The 25,112-nt window shown below is 48.5% G+C and overlaps 1 protein-coding gene across 3 annotated transcripts in view; it reads right to left on the reverse strand.

Moving 5' to 3' along the window:
- Nucleotides 1-25,112, reverse strand: part of LOC144768018 (alpha-2-macroglobulin-like protein 1) — a 293,319-nt gene that overhangs the window by 15,368 nt on the left and 252,839 nt on the right. For all 3 annotated transcript variants that reach the window (XM_078651413.1, XM_078651412.1, XM_078651414.1), the window contains exons 28-29: nt 19,507-19,669; nt 2,257-2,474 (exon numbers count right to left, since the gene is read on the reverse strand). In XM_078651413.1, the coding sequence (XP_078507539.1) occupies nt 2,257-2,474; nt 19,507-19,669 (381 nt within the window). The remainder of the gene's footprint in view (nt 1-2,256; nt 2,475-19,506; nt 19,670-25,112) is intronic.

The following is a 25,112-nucleotide window of genomic DNA, read 5'->3' on the forward strand; positions in this document are numbered from 1 at the left end:
CACTCACATAGATCAGGTCTATTCACCTGTGCAAACACTAACAAGCCAATCATTGCTGCAAGCCTCTGCCCACACAATGACTGAGTGGTAGTTCACAATTCTCCTACATCACCATCCACACATCTTTAAGAATTTGAAAGTGGCAACGCACCAGCACCTACACACTGGCAGGAAAATGAAAGAGACTACAGATTGTCAGAATGGTGGGAACTGACTAGTACATGCAATATGCTGCAACAAGTGACATCACATTTCTTTTTGGGGCAGCTTCTGATTATTCTGTGAAACCATCCATGATGACACCGGCCTCTGCATCAACCACCCATATCACTCTTGCTAATTTTCTGGAATCGAATAATATTCTGCATCCATCACAATCTGGGTTTCGCTCCAATATGAGCACTGAGACCGCACTGCTCGAAGTCATTGAGGTCTTAAGAGAAACTTTGGACGCTGGTGGAAGAACCATGCTGGTGATGCTCGACCTGTCGGCGGCATTTGACACCGTCCCCCATGACCGTCTCCTTTTTAAACTCTGGGAGATCGGTCTAAGGGGGTCAGTGTTCAGCTGGTTTAAATCTTTCCTTGCTGATCGCCAACAAACGGTCTGGGCGCCCCCTTTCTCTGCCATGATGCCGCCTTCGGAAGTGGGAGTGCCTCAGGGCTCTATATTAAGCCCCACGCTTTTTAACATCTACATGTCCCCACTGGCGGCTCTGGCAGAGGCTCTCGGAGCTCAGATCGTGTTGTACGCTGATGATACTCAGCTTCTTTTCACGTGCGACAAAGGCTCCGACTTTAATGGCAAGAACATCAGAGACTGCCCTGAGGCAGTTTTTGGCTGGTTTCAGCTGAACTGCCTCAAGTGCAACTCTGCTAAGTCGGAAATTCTTTTTTTTGGCGGCCCTCCTGATCCTAGCTGGAAGGACTGGTGGCCTCCCGCCATGTCTCCCCCAGCAAGTGACTCGGTTGTCGCCAAAAATCTCGGGATTCACTTTGATAATGGCCTCTCTTTTAAACCCCAGATATCGGGCCTGGTGGGCAAATGTTTCGCCATCTTAAAGATGATTCGGAAATTTCTGCCCCTCCTCTCAGTTGATCATAGAAGAGTTACAGTACAGGCACTGGTTGGTGCTCGCTTAGACTATGTCAATGTTCTTTACTTGGGTCTCCCTGATTTCCTCCTTTCTCGCCTTCAAGTCGTCCAAAACTCGGCAGCACGTGCCATTTTTGGTCTGACTAGAAGGGCCAGTGCTAGTGCCCTTCTTACCACCCTTCACTGGCTTCCGATAAAAAAAACGGATCATTTTCAAAACAATGACGTTGGCTTTCAAGGCACTCCACGGCCTGGGAGCCTCCTATCTCCAGAGACGGGTGAACTTTTACCTGCCGTCCAGACCACTCAGATCGGCCTCCCTTGCCTTGGCCACGGTTCCTGCCATAAGGCGGGCTAGATGTGGTGGGCGCTCTTTCAAACGTCTCACCCCCCAGTTATGGAACACCCTTCCCGTGTCCCTCAGAACCACAGACAATCTGCTTGCTTTCAGGAAGTGCCTAAAGACCCTACTGTTCACTCGATAAAGGTACTTGGCTCTCCCACACCACGGTCTAGTGAAGGATCTTAAGCGCCGGGACACTCTTCAGAGTAGCCGAGCGCTATAGAAAAACCCCACATAACATAACATCTCAGAAAACTACTCCCAAAAGAACTAGACGTAGGCTGTGAGGTAGGGCGACCATTCACTATTAGCTCAGAATAGCATGTAAGCAGTTCATGAATCAGGTAGATCTCTCCTCTGGAAGACCAACATGACCTACCTATTAACCTGAGCATGGAAAACCATTGCCATCCCATCCTTCAATGCCTTAAAGTGTCTCATGGCCAAGACAAACCACTCTTTGCCCGTGAATAATCAGAAGTGTTCAAATAATCCTGGGAGATCACTCTCTGTCAGGGTTTAATGGCCTGACATTGTTCACAGATAATGTTGTGCATTAGTGAGGACATTCATGTTTCGATGGAAGGGAAATTAAACCTTCACCTCTGTGATTGTGAGACCTTTTGAAGAACCAGAGAATTAAAAAGGCAATGTGAGAGCAGAGCATGATATTTAGAGGAAGATGTCTTTGTCCCATTAACAGACCTGCCCTCTGTGAAATGTGGTTCAATAACACACAAAAGACATTTTCTGGATGTGATATTTGGACATTGTTATTGAATGGGGCACTTCTGTTGTCACGGTTTGTGCCTTTTACCTGGGTTGAAGAGAAGCCCCCGTATGGGTTCTGCTGCTTGGAGAGCCAGCTCACGATCTGTGACGCTGTGCCAAGGTCTTCTTTGGACACATGGGATTGAGACATGTACGCCAAGAGCACGTAGGATGTCATCTCCACCTCCGCAGAGGGTGCTTGATACCAATAGGGCACATTATCTTCCTTTGGTTTGTCTTTGCGCTCCCAGTGGATCTGTCCCTCTGTAAAAATACAAATTAGAATGTGGGGGATTAGGGAGCCCTAACAGTGAACAGTACAGCACATCATTGACGAAGATGACCATCAAAGAGAGAAGATGACGTTTAATTAATTATCAAAGTGGTCACCAAATATGTAAGTCACCTGTTCCTCCCCTGCCTTCCGCGGGAGCCCAGACCAGCGAAGCCCTGCATTTTAAACCTTTCTTGCTCTTATTTTGCCTCATATTTTAAAACTTACCTCTGTCCCCTTCAGGGACCTGTCTCCTGCCTCGTGGCCCCCCGCGCAGCCGAGGTTGACGCTGCAGCGGGTCAGGCTTCCTTTGCTCGCCGCCACCAGCGAGCCGCCCCTTAGCCACGCCCACCTCCGCTAGGCCACGCCCACTTGTCCTTATAGGGAGGAGCTGATTACTAGCTCAACTCACCTGTTCCCCCCCTGCCTTCCGCGGGAGCCCAGACCAGCGAAGCCCTGCATTTTAAACCTTTCTTGCTCTTATTTTGCCTCATATTTTAAAACTTACCTCTGTCCCCTTCAGGGACCTGTCTCCTGCCTCGTGGCCCCCCGCGCAGCCGAGGTTGACGCTGCAGCGGGTCAGGCTTCCTTCGCTCGCCGCCCCTTAGCCACGCCCACCTCCGCTAGGCCACGCCCTGAACGCCACTACAAATCATGTGTCTCCCCCGTACGCGCAGCGGGTGCACCGTTTGCGCGCCGAAGGTGCGCCTAAGGAAAGCCCGTCTGCGCCCGTCCGCGACGGGCCGGGACCAGGGGCCATGCACCCTGCCCCTTCTCAGGTGTACACCTCAGCCCAACTTACCGCCCTCACTGCTGTCTCCCCTCCCCCACCATCACTCTTGCAACATTTTGACACACTTGGTATTCTCGTCTCTCCCCCATCTCATACGACTCCGGTTTCTTCCAGTCCCACTCCACCTCTTGCTGATTCCCTTTGCCCACCTTGTTTTCCCCCCGTCCCTGTCCCTACTGTAGCTTCTGCTCTACTGCTTAACACCCGCTCTGCTGTCAAACATCAGACAGCTCTCTTCAATCTCCTAACCACTGATTCCCCGGATTTCCTCTTTCTGTCTGAAACTTGGTTCACTGCCGCCTCCCTTCCCGACCTCCTAGCCATCCTCCCTTACACCCATTATGCCCTCCGGGCCGATCGCCCGGATGGTAAGGTGGGGGAGGGGTGGCGATGATCATTCGGTCGACCCTCAAATTTCAACTTCTCAACTACCCCCCCATACCCAACGTGGACTACCTTGTGGCTCGCTCTCTTAATCTTTCTGTCCCCCTCACTGTTGTCCTTGTGTACCGTCCCCCTCAATCTATGCCTTCTTTTGTAGCCTCCCTTCAGGACCTTATGGCCACTCTTGTGGTCAACAATTCCTCCGTCCTTCTGCTCGGCGATTTTAATTATTGGCCGGGCGACTCTATGGAAGAGCTCCCCTCGAAAAAAAATTTGGGCACTCTTCAATGTCTAAACTTCACTTCCCACCTCTCAGTTCCTACTCACACCCAGGGTCACATCTTGGACCAAATTTGGTCCTCACGTCCTATTGTTTCACCCCCTCTCATATTCCCATGCGTTTGGTCGGATCACTTTAACATCTCCTTCTCTATCCATCTGGGAGCGGTCGATAAATCTCCCCGTCCGAAAAACATCTTAGTTCGCAATTGGAATCGGACCGACCTAGACTCCCTCTCGCTCACTTTGGCCTCCACTGCCCCCAACCTCACTAATCTTCCTCTTGAATCCCAGGTTAACACTATTGGCACATGGCCCTCCTCTTCGTGCGATCTAGTCGCCCCGCTTAGAAAGATCAAGGCGGTCCGTCCATATGACGCGCACAAATGGTTCTCCCCAGAACTTAAAACACTTAAACTCGACCTTAGGCGGTCGGAACGCCACTGGAGACGGACCTACTGCCCCTCTCTGCGCGTCAAATACAAATCACTCCTCATTGACTATAAAAAAGCGATCCTAGCGGCTAAAACCGCATACTTCACCGAGAGAGTAGCTCTCGCGGCCAACAAACCCCGTGAAATTTTCTCTCTGGTCCACAATCTTGCCACCTCTGATCGCTCCACTCCTAGTTTAGTTCCCTCACAGTCCCTCTGTTCTTCACTTAATGACTTTTTTATCGACAAGATCGTGAAGATAAAAGCCAATATTCCTACAGCGCCTCAACCCCGTCCCACTTGCCCCTCTATCCGTCCCTCTTCCTCTTTCGCCCTTTTCCCTCCCATCTCCAACGATTTATTTTTAAAACTTTTGGTTAAAACCAAGTCCGGCTCTCCTGCTGATTGCGCGCCAGCACGCATTCTCAAAACTCTCTTCACCAACTGTCCTGCTCCCCCTCTTGCTCTTCTTAATTCTTCCTTGGCTTTTGGATCTGTCCCTTCCTTCTTTAAATCTGCTATAGTCCTTCCTATTTAAAAAAAAACTGGTTTAGATCCCTCTCTTCCTTCCAATTTCCGTCCCATTTCTCTTCTCCCCTACCTCGGCAAGATCCTTGAAGCTCATGTCACCTCCTGCCTCTCCACTTATATAGAGGAGAATGGCCTCCTTGCATCCTATCAGGCGGGATTCCGCCCGGGCCATTCCACGGAGATGGTGGTCCTCGCAGTCTTGGACGAGCTCAAGGGGAAGGCCGATTCCAACCTCCCTCAAGCCCTGGTCCTTCTCGATCTGTCCGCTGCGTTTGACACGGTTGACCATTCCATCCTTCTCGACCGTGTCAGCGCAGCGGGCATTCGGGGCGTGGCCTTCTCTTGGCTGGCGTCCTTCCTGCGGGACAGGTCCCAGGCAGTCCATCTCCCCGGTTTCTCTGCTCCCCCCCGCCCAGTCACTTGCGGCGTTCCCCAAGGTTCCTCTCTCTCTCCCCTCCTTTTCAATCTTTACATTCACCCCCTCATCACCTCTCTCCTTGAGCTGGGAGTCTCGGTGTACAATTACGCAGATGACCTCCAGCTCGTCTTTGATCTTTCCTCTTCCCCTGATTCTCTTCCCAAGTTCTGCTCCACTTTAGTTTTCATCTCTGACTGGATGAGCGCTAATCATTTGAAGCTCAATCCAGACAAGACGGAACTTGTTCTCACTGGTGGCCCTTCCAATCCTTGGTCCCCTGCACATTGGCCCCTTTCTTTTGGTCCTCCCCCGGTGCCCGCCTCCTCCGTCCGCACTCTTGGTATCAAAGTCAGTCATGACTTATCCATGCACAGTCAGATCAGCTCCGTCGTGTCTTCTTGCTTTCTCTCTCTTCGTTTAATCCGGAAAATGTCACGCTTTTTTTTCAACCGATGCACTTAAATCCATAGCCATGGCTCTTGTCATCTCCCACCTTGACTATGGGAATGGCCTGTACGTGGGCATACCTGCTTACGAATCTCGCCACCTACAGGCCATTCAAAATCAAGCTGCTCGTCTTATCCTTTCCCTCCCCAAATCCTCTCACATCACCCTGGTTCTCAAATCACTTCATTGGCTTCCAGTTCACTTCAGATCCTTTTTTCAAATTGGCCTGTTTAGCTTTTCGGGCTCATTTCCGTTCTGCGCCCCTGTTCATCACTTCTCTTGTCTCTTCTCATGCCCCGGTTCGCACTCTTCGCTCTTCTTCTCTTTCTCTTCTTCATGTCCCTCGCCTCCGTAAATCCAGAACGGGGGGCACCCGGTTCTCAGTCCTGGCCCCCCAGTTCTGGAATAGTCTTCCCCTCTCTATCCGTTCCATTCCCATCTACACTCACTTCCGCAAAGCTCTTAAAACTTTTCTCTTTTCTCAGGCATTTCCTTCCTAGCCTCCTTGGGTTCCCTCTGCTGAGTTCTGATCAGGTCCCCAGCGCCAGGAAGCCGTTCGGCCACCGTGCGCTTTATTAAATACTTTATTCATTCATATTCATTCGTTTTACTAGCTTACATTTTTAATGAACTGAAGAAGTGCCTTTTGATTGGATGCGGTGATTCCAAGGACATCTGTTGGGGAAGAAGTGATATCCTGAGTGTTCCAATCTAGAACTTCTAACCACTTCTTAGGCACCTCTGTGCCTGCTTACATTGAACACTGAACTGGCATTGTTCACAATCAGCTTGAGAGGCTGAGGGGGAAGAGGGAGGGCTCTTCCTAAATGGCACCATTCTTCATATGGTCCAGCCTTTCATCCTTTGGACATTTGGGTAACATGTACAACAATGCCCCAGACAGAAGAAAAAATATACTTGGGCATAAATAATAAACTTGAATCATACTTTCCAATATAAAGTGATTGGTCATCAGGCATCACCAGTATTTGTATATACCAGCAGTTGTGGTACAGGGCCGTACTTACAGTTCAGCAGATGAGTTACTCTGTCACACATGCTGTATTACAAGTGCAGTATATCCAATTACACTTGCAATACGGGCATGGGATATCCGTCATGTCTGTGATAGAGTAACCCTTTCACCAAACTCTAAATCAGTCTCTTAGGGTGACAGTGGCGGATATCCCGCCCACTGAAATATAAATCCCATAGCATATAATGGGATTTATATTTCAACAGACAGGATATCCATCACTGTTGTGACGGAGTAACCTGTCGGATGAGATCTACATTAGTCCCTTAGTCTCAATGTTTTGCCCACATCAATCCCACATCAATTTAGAAGAACAGAATAAAATGTAATAAATAACTTGACACTAAAATGAATTAAAACCAATCAGTAGTACAGGAGTTATGAATTTGTAAACCTTTTAATGAAAAATAGCACCTAAAAGATCAAAGCGCCAACAGTCACACAGGAACTAGGACAAAGTCAAAAGGTATGGCCAACCGTGGTGGAACGTGGATTTGGCTACACAAGGTAGATTGGGTCTGATCTTGGCTTACCTTTGGACTTACAAGAAAATATGAATGAAAAATTCCTGAGAAGGTAAAATTCAGCAAGGCATGGTAGCTGCCAGTGTCTGTAGAGGAGTCATTTTTGGGGAGCCATTGGACAAAGCAACAGTGAAGATTCCTACATTCAGACCATGTCACTTTTTTGTATGCTGAATATCTCCAGTGGGACAAAGCTGTATACTGTAGCCGATGAGAGTGCCATGAGGTACGATACCCTTCCTGAGAGTAGAAGCTGAACAGAATTTACTGCTAAACTACTGGGCAGTCAGGTGGACCAACCATGCCACTCCGGTGGATCAGCATGCAGATCTCCTGTCGGTTCTCAGGCCACTTTTTGTGTAAGATTTTCCATGTTATAAGTTTAGTTTTTTGGCTGCTTGGGCATCTTTCCCACCAATTCCAGGGGTCTTGGACTGGATGGGTACCACTTGGAGGGCTGGACTAATTTCAGGCAAATTCCGGGTGTGAGTTCAAGATTATTGGAGCTTTTTGAGTCACTGTAGCTCAGAACAGGAAGCCAGCCAACTAGCCCTTGGAATCACTCTGGTAGTCCTGTGATCAAGCAGCAAGGTAGGTTACATGCAACAGGGCAGTCCTCCGAGGGTACAAGGCAGACTTTAAGCAGCCACGCAGACCTCAGCTAGAAGCAGGGCTGTCCTCTGAACTACAAAGCAGGCCTCAAGCAGCAGGGCAGTCCTCTGAAGTACAAGACAAGCCTTCTGGGGGTGGGGATCCTCTACAGGTCCTGGAGTGAACTGAAGAGTTGGTCTGAGCATCTAATATTTATACGTGTTGTCAGCCTTTGAAGTGGGAGAAACTTCTAGGTCTTTCTACATCTGATTCAGGAAACTCCTCCCCCCCCCCCTTCCCCTGCCCAGGCTCCAAGAGGTCAGTGTGGCAAAACAGCTCCACTCCTCCCATCCTGCAGTATGTTCCATTCTGACGTCTAGTCCCCCTCTGTCTCAGTGTTTGGGAGGAATACACAATTGTCAACTGCCTATTCACAAAGGTTGCAGGCACCAAATGGTTAGGAGAAGAAAATGCCAACTTTCTAAAAGTGGTGTTTTCAGAATTGTGACTTAAACTCTATCTTTACTGTTAAAGATGATTTTAAATTATACTTCTTTTGAGACCAACTATGAACACCTGTTCCCAATCCAAAGTTGGCACTTGATATCCTGTGGGAGGGGTAGGCCTCGCAGTAGTGAAAAACAGATTGAGGAGTTTTTCTCTAGCACGACACATGAAAGCTCAAAGTTACATGTGCAAGTTCTTAAATGCACTGCCCCCTGCTCTCTAGGTTGTTTTGTGTATATTATTATTATTATTATTATTATTACTTTATGGGTGACATATGTATTACAAAGGCAGGTTCGGGGCTGGCACGAGGTTTATCTTGCCAGGTCAAAATGAAATTTCTACCTGTTCCCAATGAAAGGTTAGCACTTACTAAATGTAATAAGGTAACCAAATGCTGTCCTATGGGTGGGATTGGCCTCTTAGTAGTGAAAAACAGATGTAGGAGTTTTCTTTACCAGGACCCATGAAAACTCAAAGATACACATGCAAGTTTTTAAATACACTGCCCCCTGCTCTCTGGGCGGTTTTGGGTACACCTTGTGACTGACATATATATTAAAAAGGAAGGTTTGGGGCTGGCAAGAGGATTATCTTGCCAGGTCAAAATTACATTTGTTTGCAGCACACACAGGGTGCAATGGCAGGTCTGAGTCATGTTAAAGGGCCTTGTGCCATCTACCCCTGAGCTAGTTCACCTGTCCAGCTTGCCCGCAGTCCACCACGCTCTGCTGCCTTTGGTTTATGCTTCCTCTGCTCAGTTTCTGCTAATTTTTCTGCAGGATGTCCCATTCTGACAACACCTGGTCCCCCTTTGTCTCAGTGTTTGGGAGAAATACACAAAGGCCAACTGCCTATTCACAGTCATGTGGCAAAGGTTACAGGCGCCAAATGGTTAGGACAGGAAAATGACAACTTTCTAAAAGTTGTGTTTTCAGAATTGTGACTTAAAGTCCATCTTTACTGTTAAAGATGGTTTTAAATTATACTTCTTTTGAGTCTAACAATGACATTTCTACCTGTTTCCAATGAAAAGTTAGCACTTACTTAATGTAATAAGGTAACCAAATTATATCCTATGGGAGGGATAGGCCTCATAGGAGTGAAAAAATAGATTTAGGAGTTTTTCTCTACCAGGACACATGAAAACTCAAAGGTACATGTGCAAGTTTTTAAATACACTGCCCCCTGCTCTCTGGGCTGTTTTGGGTATACCTTATGGGTGACTTATGTTTTAAAAAGAAATATTTAGGGCTGGCAAGAGGTTTATCTTGCCAGGTCAAAATTACATTTTTAAACCGCACACACAGGGTTCAATGGCAGGCCTGAGTCATGTTTTAAGGTCATTGTGCCATCTACCCCTGCGTTAGTTCACCTGTCCAGATTCACCTGCCAGATTGCCCACAGTCCACCACCCTCTGAAGCCTTTGGTTTGTGCCTCCTCTGCTCGTTTTCTGCTAATTTTTCTGCCTCTTCACTGCTCGCTCCTGCCCTCTATTTTGCCTCTTTCTGCTCGAACTGCCCATTAGTCTGCCTATTTCTGCTTGTTTCTGACCTTTATTTTGTCTCTTTCTGCTCGTTTCTGACCTTTATTTTGCCTCTTTATGAGCATTTCCTACCTCTTCCTGCCATTTCCCCTCTCCCCACCTAGGGCTCACCCTCCTCCTAGGACCTACTTACTGGAGGCCGTAGCATGAACCCATTGAGCAAGTCCCCCGCGCAATCTCCTCCTGCGACAATTCTCCTGTACAGCATGCCCACAGTCCGCCACCCTCTGCTGCCTTCCGGTTGTGCTCCTCTGCTTGCTTTTTCCTGCTAATTTTTCTGCCTCACTTCTGCTCATTTTTTGCTTGTTTTTTTGCCTCTTCTCTGCCTCTTCCCTGCCCACTCCTGCACTCTATTTTTCATCCATCAAGAACTTTAAGTCTCCAAGCATTGGAGAATGGCTGATGGCAGGTTGTCGATTCAGTACTGGAGGAGAAACAAATTTCCTCCTTGCAACCAAGATGGGGTCCATCAAAGCTTTGGTCAAGGGACGCAAGTGAGCCACAGGATTTCCATGAGAAGGCTATCTTTGTTCTCCTCCACAGATACAGGCAATTGTAGAACTTCCACAGTTTTGTGCAAAATGGGCATTAATTGGGCCACGTACTCAGTGAGAGGCCCCGAGAGGCACTTCAGATCGACATTTAGGGACGTTTCTAAGCCTCTGGCACTCTGCAGAGGTAAATAATCACCTGTATCCATACATTATCAGAGACAAGATCAGATTCAGAGCCAGAGAGTTCCTCAAGATGCTCAAAGTACTTATCATGGGACAAGGGCATGCAAGGATTTTCCTCCTCAAGCAGTTGATGCCCTTTGTGTTTAAATCTGATCAAAAGGCATTAGTCTTTGGAAACTTCATCAATTTCAGTAAAGAATCCATGCCCAGTGCAGGATGCAATAAGGATAGGCCTAGAAATTATGCCGATGTCAGAGCAATCGCCAAAACTGTTGGCAGCTGAAGAACCAGGGCCAGCACCTGAACCTCATTTAACGTGGGCAGGCAGGATTGGAAGGCTGCCGGGGATGGAGCTACCACCAGAAGCTTGGTTGGACTTCCTGAAGACTCCATAGGATTGGAAGGCACACCATAGAGAGCCAGAACAGGGCAGAATATTGCCACTGTAGCATGTGTGACAGATGTGACCTAAGCTGATCAACACTGAAACTTCAGAAAAGGGGCTACAATACTGGAGTGAAGTCTGGCACCAAATACACCACTACTAATACAGGCTTTGAGGACAATTATAAGGCTTGGGTCCGGGAATCCTGCAGCTTAACAATGTCTAAAAGTGGAACAATCCCTGTTGTGGTGCTTCTTGCGAGATGACCTGTCTTTGTTCTTGGAAGTAGGCCACTTTGAAAACTTAGCTGTCATAGGTAAGCTTGAGATAGATTTTTGAAGGCACACCATGAAGAGTTCAACCCAGTACTACTTGATGACATTGCCGGTCATGCGGCAATGTCATCAATAAAGATGTCAAGAGGATCAGACATCAACACCTGCTGGTGGAAAGAAGGAGTTGTACCATATAAACCCTGAAATCTTTTTGCATGAAAACATTTGAGGAGTGCAACTCCGGATCCACATCGAAGGTGGTGGAAAAAAAAGACACTGGAGTAATGCAATATACAGCTCTGGGACATTATGTCCTGAGAGGATCTCACAGTAAAGTCGGAGCGATGCTACTACCTGCCTGCATATGAGAGCTACTTGAATGTTTCCAAGTACAGTCTGATTCCTGGGGGAGGTTCAGGAGATGAGGAACCTGCAGGTAGACCTATCTATCATAACTCATATGAAGAGCTTTTAACGTTTACATCTGATACTGAAAAAGCATTACATCGAATACAATAGATTTATCCCTGGTTAGGTCTAGAAGGATGTGATCATGCTGGCCAATGTACCCGTAGTGTAGAGTCATGGTGTATGGATTCACAAGCCTTGACTGCATGAAACCACCCACAACCAACTCACTTTACAAAACACATATTGCTTCTGTTATATACAAGAACATCTTGTGCAATTGCAGTGTTTCATTTATGTTCCCTTTCTGATATGCCAGACTCCATTATATCATTATTTTAATCTAGTTCTTTAATCTACCTTTCACATTCTTAGATGTCAGACCCACACCATTCTTTCTATATCTTGTCTTTTCTTTTATGTCTTAGTACATTTAGTGTTATTCGTAGCCTGTTAGGTTCCTCTGCTTATTAAGTAGATTGTAAGATCCTTATTTATTTTTCTGCTATTGTTATAAGTTACTTAATAAATATGTGTCACAAAATAACAATAAGGCACATTTCTCTTGGTATATAAAAACCCCTGTGCTTTATGCAGTTGTTTGAAAGTATAGTTATTATTCAATAAGGACTGCAATCTCTTGATCATTACCATTCCCCATTAGGGTCAGCACTCCATCGAACACAGTAGTTCCAATAGAGGTTTCCTCTATAATCAGCATTATAACTAGTGCATACATTGCATAGTAATTCCCAGTACACATTTTGCTAGCAACAACCGCCTGGAATTTCTGCAGGAAAAGATCAAAAACATGCACAGTATACAGTTACAAGAGAGGATACAGCTTTCTCAATCAGAAATAGTAAAAGTAATTTGATGGCAGACATTAGATCTAAAAACAGGACTAAAATGGATATTTCCTAATTCATGAAACAGATTGATCCCGCCACCAAGTCTTCAATGAGAGAAGTAGATATGAGGCCACAGTAGAACATATTAGTTCATTAGGTAGTGATTGTAAAAAATACAACGCTGGACGGCATTGAGTAAAATGGTATTTACTGCAGTACAGAGGAGTTTGAAGCACAGACAGGGCTTGGGGAGAGGAGAATGTGTGGTTTCCTGGTTTATTCCCCATTCTGACGTACACAGCTCAGATTGGAGAGGTAATACCACACCCAGCAACCGCTGCCCTCTAATGGACCGGTATTTAGTGTGCGCAATAAATACCATGACTGAACCACTCGGAATGAGTCCCTGAATGAGACCATGTTTGACATGGCTAGCCCTTTCAGCTTTCTGGCAGGATCCAATATCACCAATGGAAAGACAGAAGTGTTCATTTTAATTTCAATTATAATATGCAATCTGTCTTTTATTAAAAAATATGCTATAGGCGTCCATACAAGATGGCCGCGTGAGCCCGTAGCTCCGTGCGACCTGCGCCTCGCCTTCAATATTCTGCAGATATCCTGAGGCGCCGAAGTTGGGAACGTTCGGCGGAAGGGTAGTGGACTGTGCCGGACCAACTCCGGGCTCTGGAGGTGGGAAGGGGCCGGAGTTGTTGACTTGGGCGATTCAGGCCTCAGTCCGCTGTGAAGTCAGGGGACCCGAGTGGGCGCAGTGGTCGGTCTGAAGTTGAACAACACCAGGCGGGCGGACCGGAAGTCGCCGGTCGAGGGGTGACATTGGAGTGTGGGCTGATCTGTGTGGCTGCCTTGCCCGCCGCGGACCTGAGCCTAGTGCCTCTGAGTGACAGAGAGTAGTATCCGGCTGTCGTGGTCGGAGGAGTCCCGTGCTGATTGCAGGCCTAAGATGGCGGCCCGGTCTGAGGGCGAGAGACAGCCTGCCAGAACGACCAAGGGTTCCCGGGCGGTGCAATCCAACAAGCTGTACCGATGCACGCTGCCTAAAGGCTCGCCCACTGGATCAGCCCCAGCGCTGGAGGGGGTCAGAGAGTCATCGGACCATGTATCGGAGCCTACGCTACAAGACGTAATGGTCGCCATTGATGGCCTTAAGACTTCCTTGTGGCAGCTAATGACGACCCTGGATCATAAGTTGGATACAGTGACCATTGAAGTCAACTTGATTCGGGCCGATCTCACTAAGACTAGTGAGAAGGTCAAATCGCTGGACATAAAGACCACAAGTTTGACGGACGATGTGTCGCAGTTGCAACAGGAAGTTCGGGACCTTAAGACATCCGGTGCCCTGATGCACCGCAAGTTGGATGAGTATGAAGGACGGGCCCGGAGGAATAATGTACGCATTATTGGTGTTCCGGACGGAAGGATTAACCCCTGATCTCTTTGTGGAGGACATTATTTTGAAACACCTAAAACCGAAAGGGTTGGGGAAGTTCGCCGTAGAGCGCGCTCACAGGATTCCGGGAGGGAGGCCGAGGCCGGGGGCTCCGCCGCGGCCAATGATAGCGAGAGTGCTCAGCTTCAGAGATAGGGATGCGATCCTGTAGGCCTCCAGGACTGAGGGTCCACTGCGGTATAAGAACTCCACCCTGAACTTTTTCCCGGACTTCACTCAGGCGGTTCAGCGGCAGAGACAGAGTTTTCTTTGGGTCAAGCGGCGGCTCAGAGAACGAGGTCTGAAATATGCTATGCTGTAGGCCAAGTTGCGGATTGAGACCGAGGAGAAGGTCTGGTTTTTTGATGACCCGGTGATCGCTTCGGACTGGCTGGACAGTTGCTGCCCTCGGGGGGCTCCCCGGTGAGAAGGAGGAGAAGATGGCCAGGATACTCAGCAGCAAGAATGTTAACTGTTTGACTATGTGGCCCTGGTGGATCGGCTGATGAGGAACACTGTACGCGTGGCGGAACTGTCCTTTCGGACTTAGTGTCGCACTAGGTGCAAGAAATGACTACAATGGGCGGGGGCGAGGTCAGGGGCTCTGTATTCCTCCTCTAATCTTTATTTAGATAGTTGGTTAGTTAGACCATTGGGCGACATGCACACTGCGAGTTATGGGTTGGCGGATGCCGATTGCAGGGGTGCAGGGTGGGGGGTGGAGGGAAGGGGTTGTTTAGTGAATGTAGTCTTGTTTTTGTGTTGTTCATTTTCATGTCAGGTGATCACGATGTGGTAAGGTGTGTGGGATGCAGATCAGATGGCCCAGGGTAGTATAGGATCGGGAATGAAAGCGCTGAGTTGGAATGTGAATGGCTTAAGTGATAAGATCAAGAGAGGGATGGTCAGCCAGCTCATCAGGAGGCATGTGGTGTTGCTACAAGAGACGCACCGGTTGGGTAATAAATGTATGGCCCTCCATAAGGGGGATATAAATTGGTGGCGCACGCTGGTTTTATGTTAGGTTCCAGGGGGGCTGGGATTTTGATCAAAAACTCCTTCCCGTTCACTGTTCAGGCCACGTGGTTGGATCAGAGGGGCAAATATGCGTGAGTTTCGGGGCTGGTGGAGGGTAAGACTGTCATTTTATTGTCAAGTTATGTCCCTCCTGCTCTTCAGTCGGACACATTTCGAGATCTGGGAACTGTCTTCCTTACTTTACCCCTGGGCAGTTTAGTCTTGGGGGGGGGGGGGAGGGTTCAATTCTGTGCTAGACAGGGAACTAGATCGCAGTCCACCGCGTGTCCTCAGGCAACCTGAGAAATGGCTCTCAGAGTTCCTGGAGACGTTCGGCCTAGTTGATAGCTGGCTTGTGCGTAATCCAACGCTGACACTTTTTACGCTTGTGTCGGCTGCACACAGCAGCCTGTCGCGGTTGGATTATCTCCTGCTGCCGGCGGACATGGCTCCCATGGTTCGGGAGGTGAAGTACCTTGCTAGGGGGATTTCCAATCACTCCCCGTTATGGATACAGCTTGCTCCCAGCAGGCCCGCGGCAGGTACTGTTGCCCTGCTTAGTGTTTGGCAGTTTAAAGATCCTGCCATCAGGAAGGAAGTGCTCCGAATGTCTGATCGCTACTTCTTGGAGAATGGAGGTTCCGTTGACTCGGCCCAGTCTCTCTGGGAAGCGTATAAAACGTTGGCGAGGGGAGAGGTTCTTTCCTTGGTGGCTAGGAAAAAGAAGCGTAATCAGTCCGCGGAGGTCTTACGCCTAGAAGAAAGAGTGGCGGTGTCGCACACGGCCGAAGAGATCCACCACTTGAGACTCCGGCAGGAGGAATACAAAGACCTGGTGCGAGTTAGAGCTATTGCGCACAACAACGCTGTCCAGGGTCGTATATATGAGCATGGCGACAAGGCAGGTAAACTTATTGCGTGGCTTGAGCAGGGAGAAAGAGCCTCCAGGGTGGTACCGGAGTTGGAAGGGTCAGTGTCGCAAACGATTACTGATCCGCAGGCGGTGGCAGATGAGTTTTCCGCGTACTATGAGAAGGTTTATGCCGTTGGAAGTGAATATTCTGAGGCTGAAAACAGCAATATGATCAGAGACATTATAATGCCGAGTCTGTCGGATGAGGACAGGAAGTATCTTGACTCACCCCTTTTCGGCTGATGAAGTGGCGCAGGCTATAAGGCAACTAAAATCAGGCAAGGTGACGGGCCCCAACGGGATACCGGTCGAACTATATAAATGGAATGCCAACCGTATTGCCCCGTATCTTCGAGCTATGTTTTGGGAGAGTAAGGAGGAGGGCAGACTTCCCTATGACCAGCGAGTGGCGAACATAGTTATGATTCATAAAGAGGGTAAACCTAGGACAAAATGCTCGTCTTATAGGCCTATTTCACTGCTCAATGCGGAGCTTAAGATTCTGGCGAAACTACTTGCCACCCGCCTGGTCAAGGTGATCACATCATTGATTCACCCGGATCAATCCGGTTTTATGCCGCGTCGTAATACGGCGCTGAACCTGTGACGGCTTCACGGAGTCCTTGAGGGATCTTCAAAGATACATGAGCCGACTGTGGTGGTGTCACTAGATGCCACAATGGCGTTTGATAGGGTAGAATGGCAATATTTATTTGCAGTGTTGGCAAAGTTGGGCTTCGGACAAGAGTTTGTCGGCTGGGTACGATTGCTGTATGCTGACCCTCTGGCTAGAGTAGTGGTTAACAACTGCAGATCCAGTGATTTTTCCCTGAAAAGGGGTACGAGGCAGGGATGCCCGTTGTCCCCACTCCTTTTTGCGATCGCCATGGAACCCCTGGCGGCCTGGGCCAGATGGGATAGGACAATAAGAGGTTTAAGATGGACGCCTGGGTGAAAAGATAAGATCTCACTCTATGCGGACGATGTTTTGCTCTATCTTACTAATCCCAAGGACTCCCTGCGTAATTTTTTGAATGTGCTAGATATTTTTGGTAGGTACTCGGCTCTGGCCTTAAATTGGGCTAAGTCTGACTCTTTGTCCTGGTCGGTGATCGGCCAGTGGTCCCGCGAACATGTCCAATTCAGATAGAGATGGTAGGCTTTAAATACCTGGGTATTTACATCACTCTAGACCCGCGGCTGCGCTATACGAAAAATCTCGCTCTCCCATTGGACAAATGCAGGAAAGACGTGGAAAGTTGGAAGGCCCTTCCGCTGTCCATGCTCGGTCGAGCCACTCTATTCAAAATGATGGCCCTTCCCCGAATCTTATCTGCTCTGCAGAATACAATGGACCCTGTGCCGGCCTCCTATTTTAAAGAGATAGAGTCCCTGTGGGACGGTAGGGCCAGAATCGCGTTTGTAAAGCCAACTCTCCCATGGTATGACGGCGGGATTGGTCTCCCAGATCTGCGGAGATATTATTGGGCTTCGCAGTTGGCTGCCATTAACCATACTATCTATGGGCCCCCCGGCGGCCCAGGATTCGCCATGGATCAGGGTCAAGCACCGGGAGGAATGTTGGACAGAGCACTATATGCCAAGCTGGGGAAGTTCGCATTAACCGGCCCGACGGCGCATGCGGTCCAAGTCTGGCATGTGGCTAATAGATGTTTAGGGTGGGACGGTAGGCTTACGTTGGCTATCCCCCTGTGGAATTTGGAGAAATTGGGTAATCTATGGAAAACTAAGGGGTTCGACAAATGGGACACTATTGGTATCACTCATATAAAAGATGTCTGGGGGAAGGGGACGATACTTCCATTCGAGTCTCTCCAGAAGACGTACAGTTTGCATAATAATGAGCGTTTCAGGTATCTACAAGTGAAACATGCTCTTGCCACCCATGTGCCCAAAGATTTGGTTCTTCCTGAGTCGTCTCCCCTTGAAGATCGAGTGCTTGACGGCCACCTCCCCGAGAAAACTGTTTCCCTGATCTACAAGAAGTTGGTTAATAATGTGGATAATCCACTGGGGCACATCAGTGCCCAGTGGTGTATGGATGGATTGGAACTGGATGACGAGGACTGGATGGAGGCGGTCTCTTCTCCTAAGGTTGTCGCTATTCAGAAGAGGCTTCGACTTGTGCAATTAAAGATTCTGCACAGGTCGTATATCACATGGCCTCGATTGGTGCTTATGGGTCGGGGAGAGAGTGGGGATTGCAGAAGATAGTGTGGGGAATCCGGTACTCTGATCCATATATTAGGGCATTGTGTTATGTTATGTTATGTTATAAACTGTTTTGTAACGCGCTCAATTACTACCGGAGTATCCTGGCGCGGTATACTGCTGGGGAACCCGTCCTGGCTTTCCCTGTGGGATGGTCCCTACTGGGAGTCCCCAAGGTGAAGCCAGGCATCCCCGGCGTTGATGGGGCCATTGTGGAGATTAGGCAAGCTAATGCCCAGCGTTGCCGAGTGGGACCCCTGGTTAGAGTAGGCACCGAGGGGAGAATTATCGAGTCCGCTGACCCTGGTCCACGACCCTGCCGCGTCGGGAATTGAACCCTGGTCCCGGGCCGACTCCTGCTTCCGGGTCTGCCGCCTCTAACCAGTGAGTGTGATGATACTAACCTACTGGAACAAGATCCATGAGGTGTTGAAAGATGTTTTGGGAGTTGAGATATTACCGGAAGCCCGGCGGTGCCTGCTGAATGTTTGGGAGCCTACAGACCTGAATGTGTATCAGAAGCAGTGGGTCACTCTGTCATATGTCGTGGCTAAGCGGAACATTGCTAGGCTTTGGGGGGTTAGCCAACCGCCCCGAATTACTCAGTGGGCGGAGGACCTGGACTGGTGCATGTTCCGGGAAAGATCGGTGTTTGTAGCCAGGGGATGTCCAAGAAAGTGGCAGAAGATATGGGGGGGTGGGGGGGGGGGGGAATACCCACCGGGGAGAGATTTGTGAACCTCCGACACCAAGTTTGGTACTGGAAGCGCAGGAATCCCCTTGATCCTAGCATTGTATATTTTTTCTTGATATTTTGCACCTGACTGAAATGATCTGTATGTATTGATTGTATGAGATCGCCTGACGTTTTTGTTATTTCCTTTTTGTATTGTCTTTGTTTTTTCAAAAATTAAAAGATTTTAAAGAAAATATATATATATGCTATAAAAGCAAATGTAAAACAGATGAATCAAGCATTTATTTTGAGGAACCTTATTGAAAGTGTTAATTGAAGAAGGAAATAACTTTTACCCCATTTAGGCAAAAATCCGTGTCTTGGTGAATTTATTTTTTAATTCAATTTCTATCTGCCATGTGTTACACATCTCTAGGACAGGGAGGTGTTTATTTCTCTCTTCAGAATAGAGTGTCCAAATTTTAATGCATAATTTCAAGCAAAATAAAGAGTCAAATAATAAGAATTTATTACACAAGTTAAATATATATTTAGGATGCATCACTCATAAAACCTGCTGTTCTGCTACCTTAAAATGGTTGGGGTCTCAATAACTTGTGTGGGGATATGCCTCTCCTTCTTACCCGATTTGACGGCTTGCTCATTCAGCACTGCTATCACTTTATCACGCGCCTCCTTGTAGTCAGCGAGGGTGAAGGTGTAGGCCATCAAAGCTAGTGTGTAGGTGTTGGTAACAGTGGGCAAAGACTCTTCCAGGTAGGCCAGAGCACGCTTCACTGTGCTGTCCTGCAGGGAAGTAATTGAAGTGGAGGTTGGTAATGTGGACCTACTGATGCCATCATATGCTTCCAAATATTTCACCCCAAAACACACATCGCCAGCCAGATTTTGAACGGGAGATTGCAGATGATGAGTGTCTAGTCTCCTTACCCACTTAGTCTAGGGTCCAACTATATGGAGATTATCTTTGAGGGGGCTGGAGGGGGTGTTATGTTTCCAGTTACACTCAAATTGTGACCTCTTGATGGATTCAAAAAGATGAAGTGTGGAAGTTCCCTCTCCATCTCCCAACCATTCTTGGCCGCTCTTCACCATGACCACCTCTAGAAGTTAGACGATGCTCAATTACTGAGCGACCCATTTATCTCTCTTTTCAATAAGTGTGGATCGGTTTAGAGGAAAATATCATTTCTCCAGTATTAGGGGTGTCTTTCATAGATTCACATGCTTGAATATTCCCCGTCGTCGAAGTGGGAGTCCCACGGTATATAAAAATAGCAATAATGCTAATATAACATAAATGATAACATCATATATAATAAAAAATAGAGATAATACAACTGTAAAAACCTCTACAATGGTAACTTCCATAGGAAGACATTATAAAGAGAAAAACTCATTTGTAACATATCAGTGTCATTATGTTAGTCCAAACTGCAGCCAATCAGGCTCAAGCACCCTCTAGAACCTTCTCCTCAGAAGCTCAAGCCCTCAGATTTTCTACCGCACGTCGTGTGAAGGGAGTCTCCCTGAGCTCTGCTCAGTTTTCTTCAAGTATTTCACTTCAGTTGTTTTTCTACAAGAATGTCAAGTAAGAAGTCTTTGTTTAGACCTTGCTCTTCCTGTGGGAAGCTACGTTTGTTTGAGAAGGACCCCCACCAAAAGTGTATTTACTGTTTGTATCCTGAACACAAGGTGGATGACTGTAAATTCTGTAGAGCTTTTCCAGCTAAGACTCTCAGAGACAGGGAAGGTCGTCTTCTTCTATGGTTGAAGCGCCTCCAAGATAAAGAGGATGTTTTGTCAGACGCAGAAAGTCTCCAGTCAGGCTGTTCTACTGTTGCTTCCAAGCGTGGGAGTGTTCAGGAGTTACCTTCTCCTTTTTTGAAGAAGAAAAAGTTGGCTTTAACAGTGGCACAAGTTCAACCAACAGCTCCTTTGGTTTCTGAGTCTACGCCCACGAGACCTGGCTCTCAGGCGTCATTTCCAGCCTCTATAAGTGTTGTAACAGTTCTGACACCGCGGTCGTCGACGGGCTCGTCGACGACCGTTCCATCGACGAGATTGGCTGTGGTGTCTTCGTCGACGACTTCAGTGACGACGACGTCTGCTTCCTCGTCGTCGACGATGGTTATGTCGACGTCTTCTACGTCGACGAGAGCTTCTATCTCCTCTATCTCGTCGACGATCCCGATTGTCTCGTTGGCGACGAAATTACCGTCGACGAAGAAATCCTCGTCGACGTCGAAGAGTTCATCGTCGACAAAGGTCCCGTCGACGCTGACGGCTTCGTCGACGACGGCTTCGTCGACGAAGAAGATGACGACGGTTCCGTCGACGAAGATTCCGTCGACGAAGGTATCGTCGACGAAGATTCCGTCGACGAAGATTCCGTCGACGACAGCACCGTCGACGGTAGAGCCTAAACGCTCGTCGACGCCCGCCGTGGAAACAACTGCCTCGTCGACGGCGACAGCTACAGCTGCGGCAGTTTCACAGGGATCACGGCCGGAACATGCAGGATCCACGTCAGGAGTGGGTTCTTTCGCCACTATGCCTCTAGTGCCTCTGCCTTCCATGGCCTCTGGCAAGGAATCTACTCTCCACTTGCCACCTCCTACTCTCCAGCTACCATCACCGATGATGGCTACTGATCACGAAACGGAATCTATTGGGGACAACGATGTCCTTGACGATGCACATAGTCCATCGGAATTAATAATTAAATGTCAGGACACAAGTTCTGAGGGCGAGGAGGAGGAGGAAGTTGACCACCAGGACGAACAATATGTACAGGTTCCTATGGCAACATTTCCAGTATCTTTGTTTTCTAACCTCCAGCATATGCTGGACGACTACAATCGAAGATTTCCGCCAACCCCTCAGGGTACACCAGGCCCCGCTCCATCGGACACACCAGGCCCTACAAACAATCAGCATTCTTCGGAGCACACTGTTCAACCAGAGCGGCCCCGTCCTCCTATCCCCACGAATCCGCAACCTGTTGCGCAAGAGGAGGAGGAGTCGGACAGAGAAGAAGGGGAAGTACCCCAGGATACTGATGAAGAACAGGACCAACATATGGCGGAATTCGATGACTATCGGATACAGACACCCTCTCCTCAGCAAGCAGATGCTGGTGATTCACCTCCGGTTGACATCGCAAGCTTCCATGTGCTGATGAATAAAGCGGCGGACCGCTTTAAATTACCGAGAGCACAACGACAGGAAGACTGTTTTCTCTATGATTTCAAAAACCAACCGTACAAACAAATTCACACCATACCTATTATAGAATTTGTATGGAAAGAGGGTATAAAGATCATGCATGCTCCTAACTCCTTGCCTGCACTAGTCCCTCGCCTGGAAAAGAAATATAAAGCTCCGGCTGGTTCCCCCGCTTGTTTGCTCTCGCATCCTAAGACAGATTCAGTGGTCACACAGGCAGCACAGCGACGGTCCCGTAACCCGGCGACTCCTATCACCGCTCCGCCTGATCGAGAGGGTTGACGTTTGGACGCAATTGGGAAACATTTTTCGACCATGTCGTCTACGTCTGTTCGTGCTGCAAATGCATTGGCCATTTTGGGTCGTTTCGACCGGCAAATGTGGTCGGATATTTCTGCACTGGTTTCGCTGATACCGGAAGCGTCCAGAGCAGAGGCGCAACAGATCCTTCAGGATGGCATGAGGGCATCAGAAGAAATGATCCACTGTGCGATTGACGTGGCAAGTACTGGTTTTCGTATCCTTGCCAGTGCTGCGGCGCTCCGCCGTCAGGGTTGGCTTAAATCCACTTCATTTCGGCAGGAGGTCCAGTCGAAGATACTCGACATGCCATATGACGGTGAGTCTCTCTTCGGCGCTCACATTGATGAAGCGCTTGAGTCAATCAAGAAAGACACCGATACAGCAAAATCGCTAGGATCCTTGCAATTTAAAAAGCAGCCCTTTTGTGGCGCACGTGGACGAGGCTCGTCTTCAACCACTTTTCGAGGAGGACACACTCAGTACCGCCAGTACAATCAAGGAAATCAGCGTTATTCCAACCAACAGTCTAATCGCCAGCCACAGTCCAAACCCTATAGAGGAAAGTCAACTTATAGGGGTTCCACCAACAAACGTCAATGACTCTCCAGTTGCGCAAGGAGTTGGAGGGAGAATCTCGCAGTTTTATTCCCAATGGTCTCTGATAACATCGGACCAATGGGTATTAGACATTGTTCGCAAGGGTCATGCCTTGGAGTTCACAGAGTTTCCTCCACATTCTCCACCATCAGGCCCGCCACCTCCCCATTTCAGGGAATTGCAACATCAAGTTCGTCTTCTAATACTAAAGGGTGCAGTCGAAGTGGTTCCTATATCTCAACAAGGGACAGGTTTCTACTCACGTTTTTTCCTCATTGCCAAGAAGACGGGAGAGTGGCGGCCCATACTGGATTTGAGGGCACGCAATTTCTTTCTGAAACAACAATCTTTCCGCATGCTGACGTTATCGGAAGTCTTGCGGCTTCTCTGCAGCGGAGATTTCCTAACAACAATAGATCTACAAGACGCCTATTTTCATGTGCCGATTCTCCAACACCATCGCCAATTTCTGAGGTTCAAAGTGGGCAATATGCATTACCAGTTCAAGGTGCTGCCTTTTGGCCTGCGATCGGCACCTCGTGTTTTCACGAAGGTCTTGGCCCCTGTCATGGCTTATCTACGTCTTCAGGGAGTGCAAATCTTTCCTTATCTAGACAATTGCCTTCTAAAATCTCCATCCCCTCTACAGCTGGCTCACGACACCAGTCTCTGCCTGCAGACATTCGAGTCACTGGGGTTGACCATCAACATGGAGAAGTCACATTTTGCACCATTGCAAAGGAGAAACTTCCTGGGAGCAATTCTAGACACGAGCCTATCAAAAGCCTTCATCTCCCAAGAACGACAGAGGAAGATAGAACGTCTGGTCACCACCATCCGTTCAAAACAGTCAGTTTCTGTGCGGACGTTGAAGTCATTTCTGGGGATGGCGTCGTCCTGCATTGCTCTGCTCCCGAACTGCAGGCTACGCACTCGTCCCATACAGGAAGAACTAGACCTGCAATGGCGCCAAGTGTCAGGGTCCTTCAACGACCTAGTGCGAGTCTCGTCTCGCATGAAGGACAGTCTGCTTTGGTGGAAAGAACCATCCAACCTGGACGAAGGAGTTTCGTTTCTGGCCCATTCTCCGGATCTAACACTGACTACAGATGCGTCCATGGAGGGTTGGGGTGCTCATCTCCTGGACCTTTCAATCAAGGGCAAGTGGACGGCGACACAACGAACCTGGCATATCAACAGACTGGAGTTGATGGCAATTTTCCTTGCTCTCAGATCCTTTTTGCCCGTAGTGCAAGGGGAGTCCGTGCTGGTTCAAACGGACAACACAACCAGCATGCACTACATGAACAAACAGGGCGGCACAAGATCTCAGCCATTGTCTCGGCTAGCTCAAAGGATCTGGAATTGGGCTCTTCGTCATCAAATTTCCTTGACGGCGGTCCATCTGCCGGGGGTTTCAAACATCCTAGCGGATTCATTGAGCAGGTCCACGTCATCGACCCACGAGTGGGAACTTCATCAGCCTACTCTGGACATGGTCTTCCGGCGTTGGGGTCATCCCATGATAGACCTTTTTGCCACTCCACTGAATCGGAAGTGCCCCGCCTTTGCGAGCTGGCATACCCATCCAGAGTCCAGCGGAAATGCCCTTCTCATGGATTGGAGCGGCCTGTTCGCCTATGCATTTCCTCCAATACCGTTGGTACCGAGAACGTTGTGGAAGATGCGCAGGCAACCCTGCCACTTGATACTGATCGCCCCTCGTTGGCCCAGACAGGCTTGGTTCTCAGAACTTCTTCTGTTGTCCCAATGCGCTCCCATTCATCTGCATCCACGTCCAGATCTCCTGTCAATGGACGAGGGTCAAATTTGCCATCCAGACCCGACCACGCTTCAGTTATGGGCATGGAACCTGAATACCTCGAATTCGCAAACTTAGATATGCCCCAGGAATGCAGAGACATTCTGGCTTCTGCTAGAGCTTCATCAACCATCAAAACGTACAAGCTAAAGTGGAAACGTTTTTGCCATTGGTGCGCTGCATCAGATATCCATCCACTCACTTCTACTCCGGAACAGCTTTTGTCTTTCTTTCTGAGCCTTGCTCAGTCTGGTCTCTCTCATGCCACCTTGAGAGTCT

The sequence above is a fragment of the Lissotriton helveticus genome, chromosome 7 (genome assembly GCF_964261635.1).
Source record: "Lissotriton helveticus chromosome 7, aLisHel1.1, whole genome shotgun sequence".
Taxonomy (NCBI): Eukaryota; Metazoa; Chordata; class Amphibia; order Caudata; family Salamandridae; genus Lissotriton; species Lissotriton helveticus.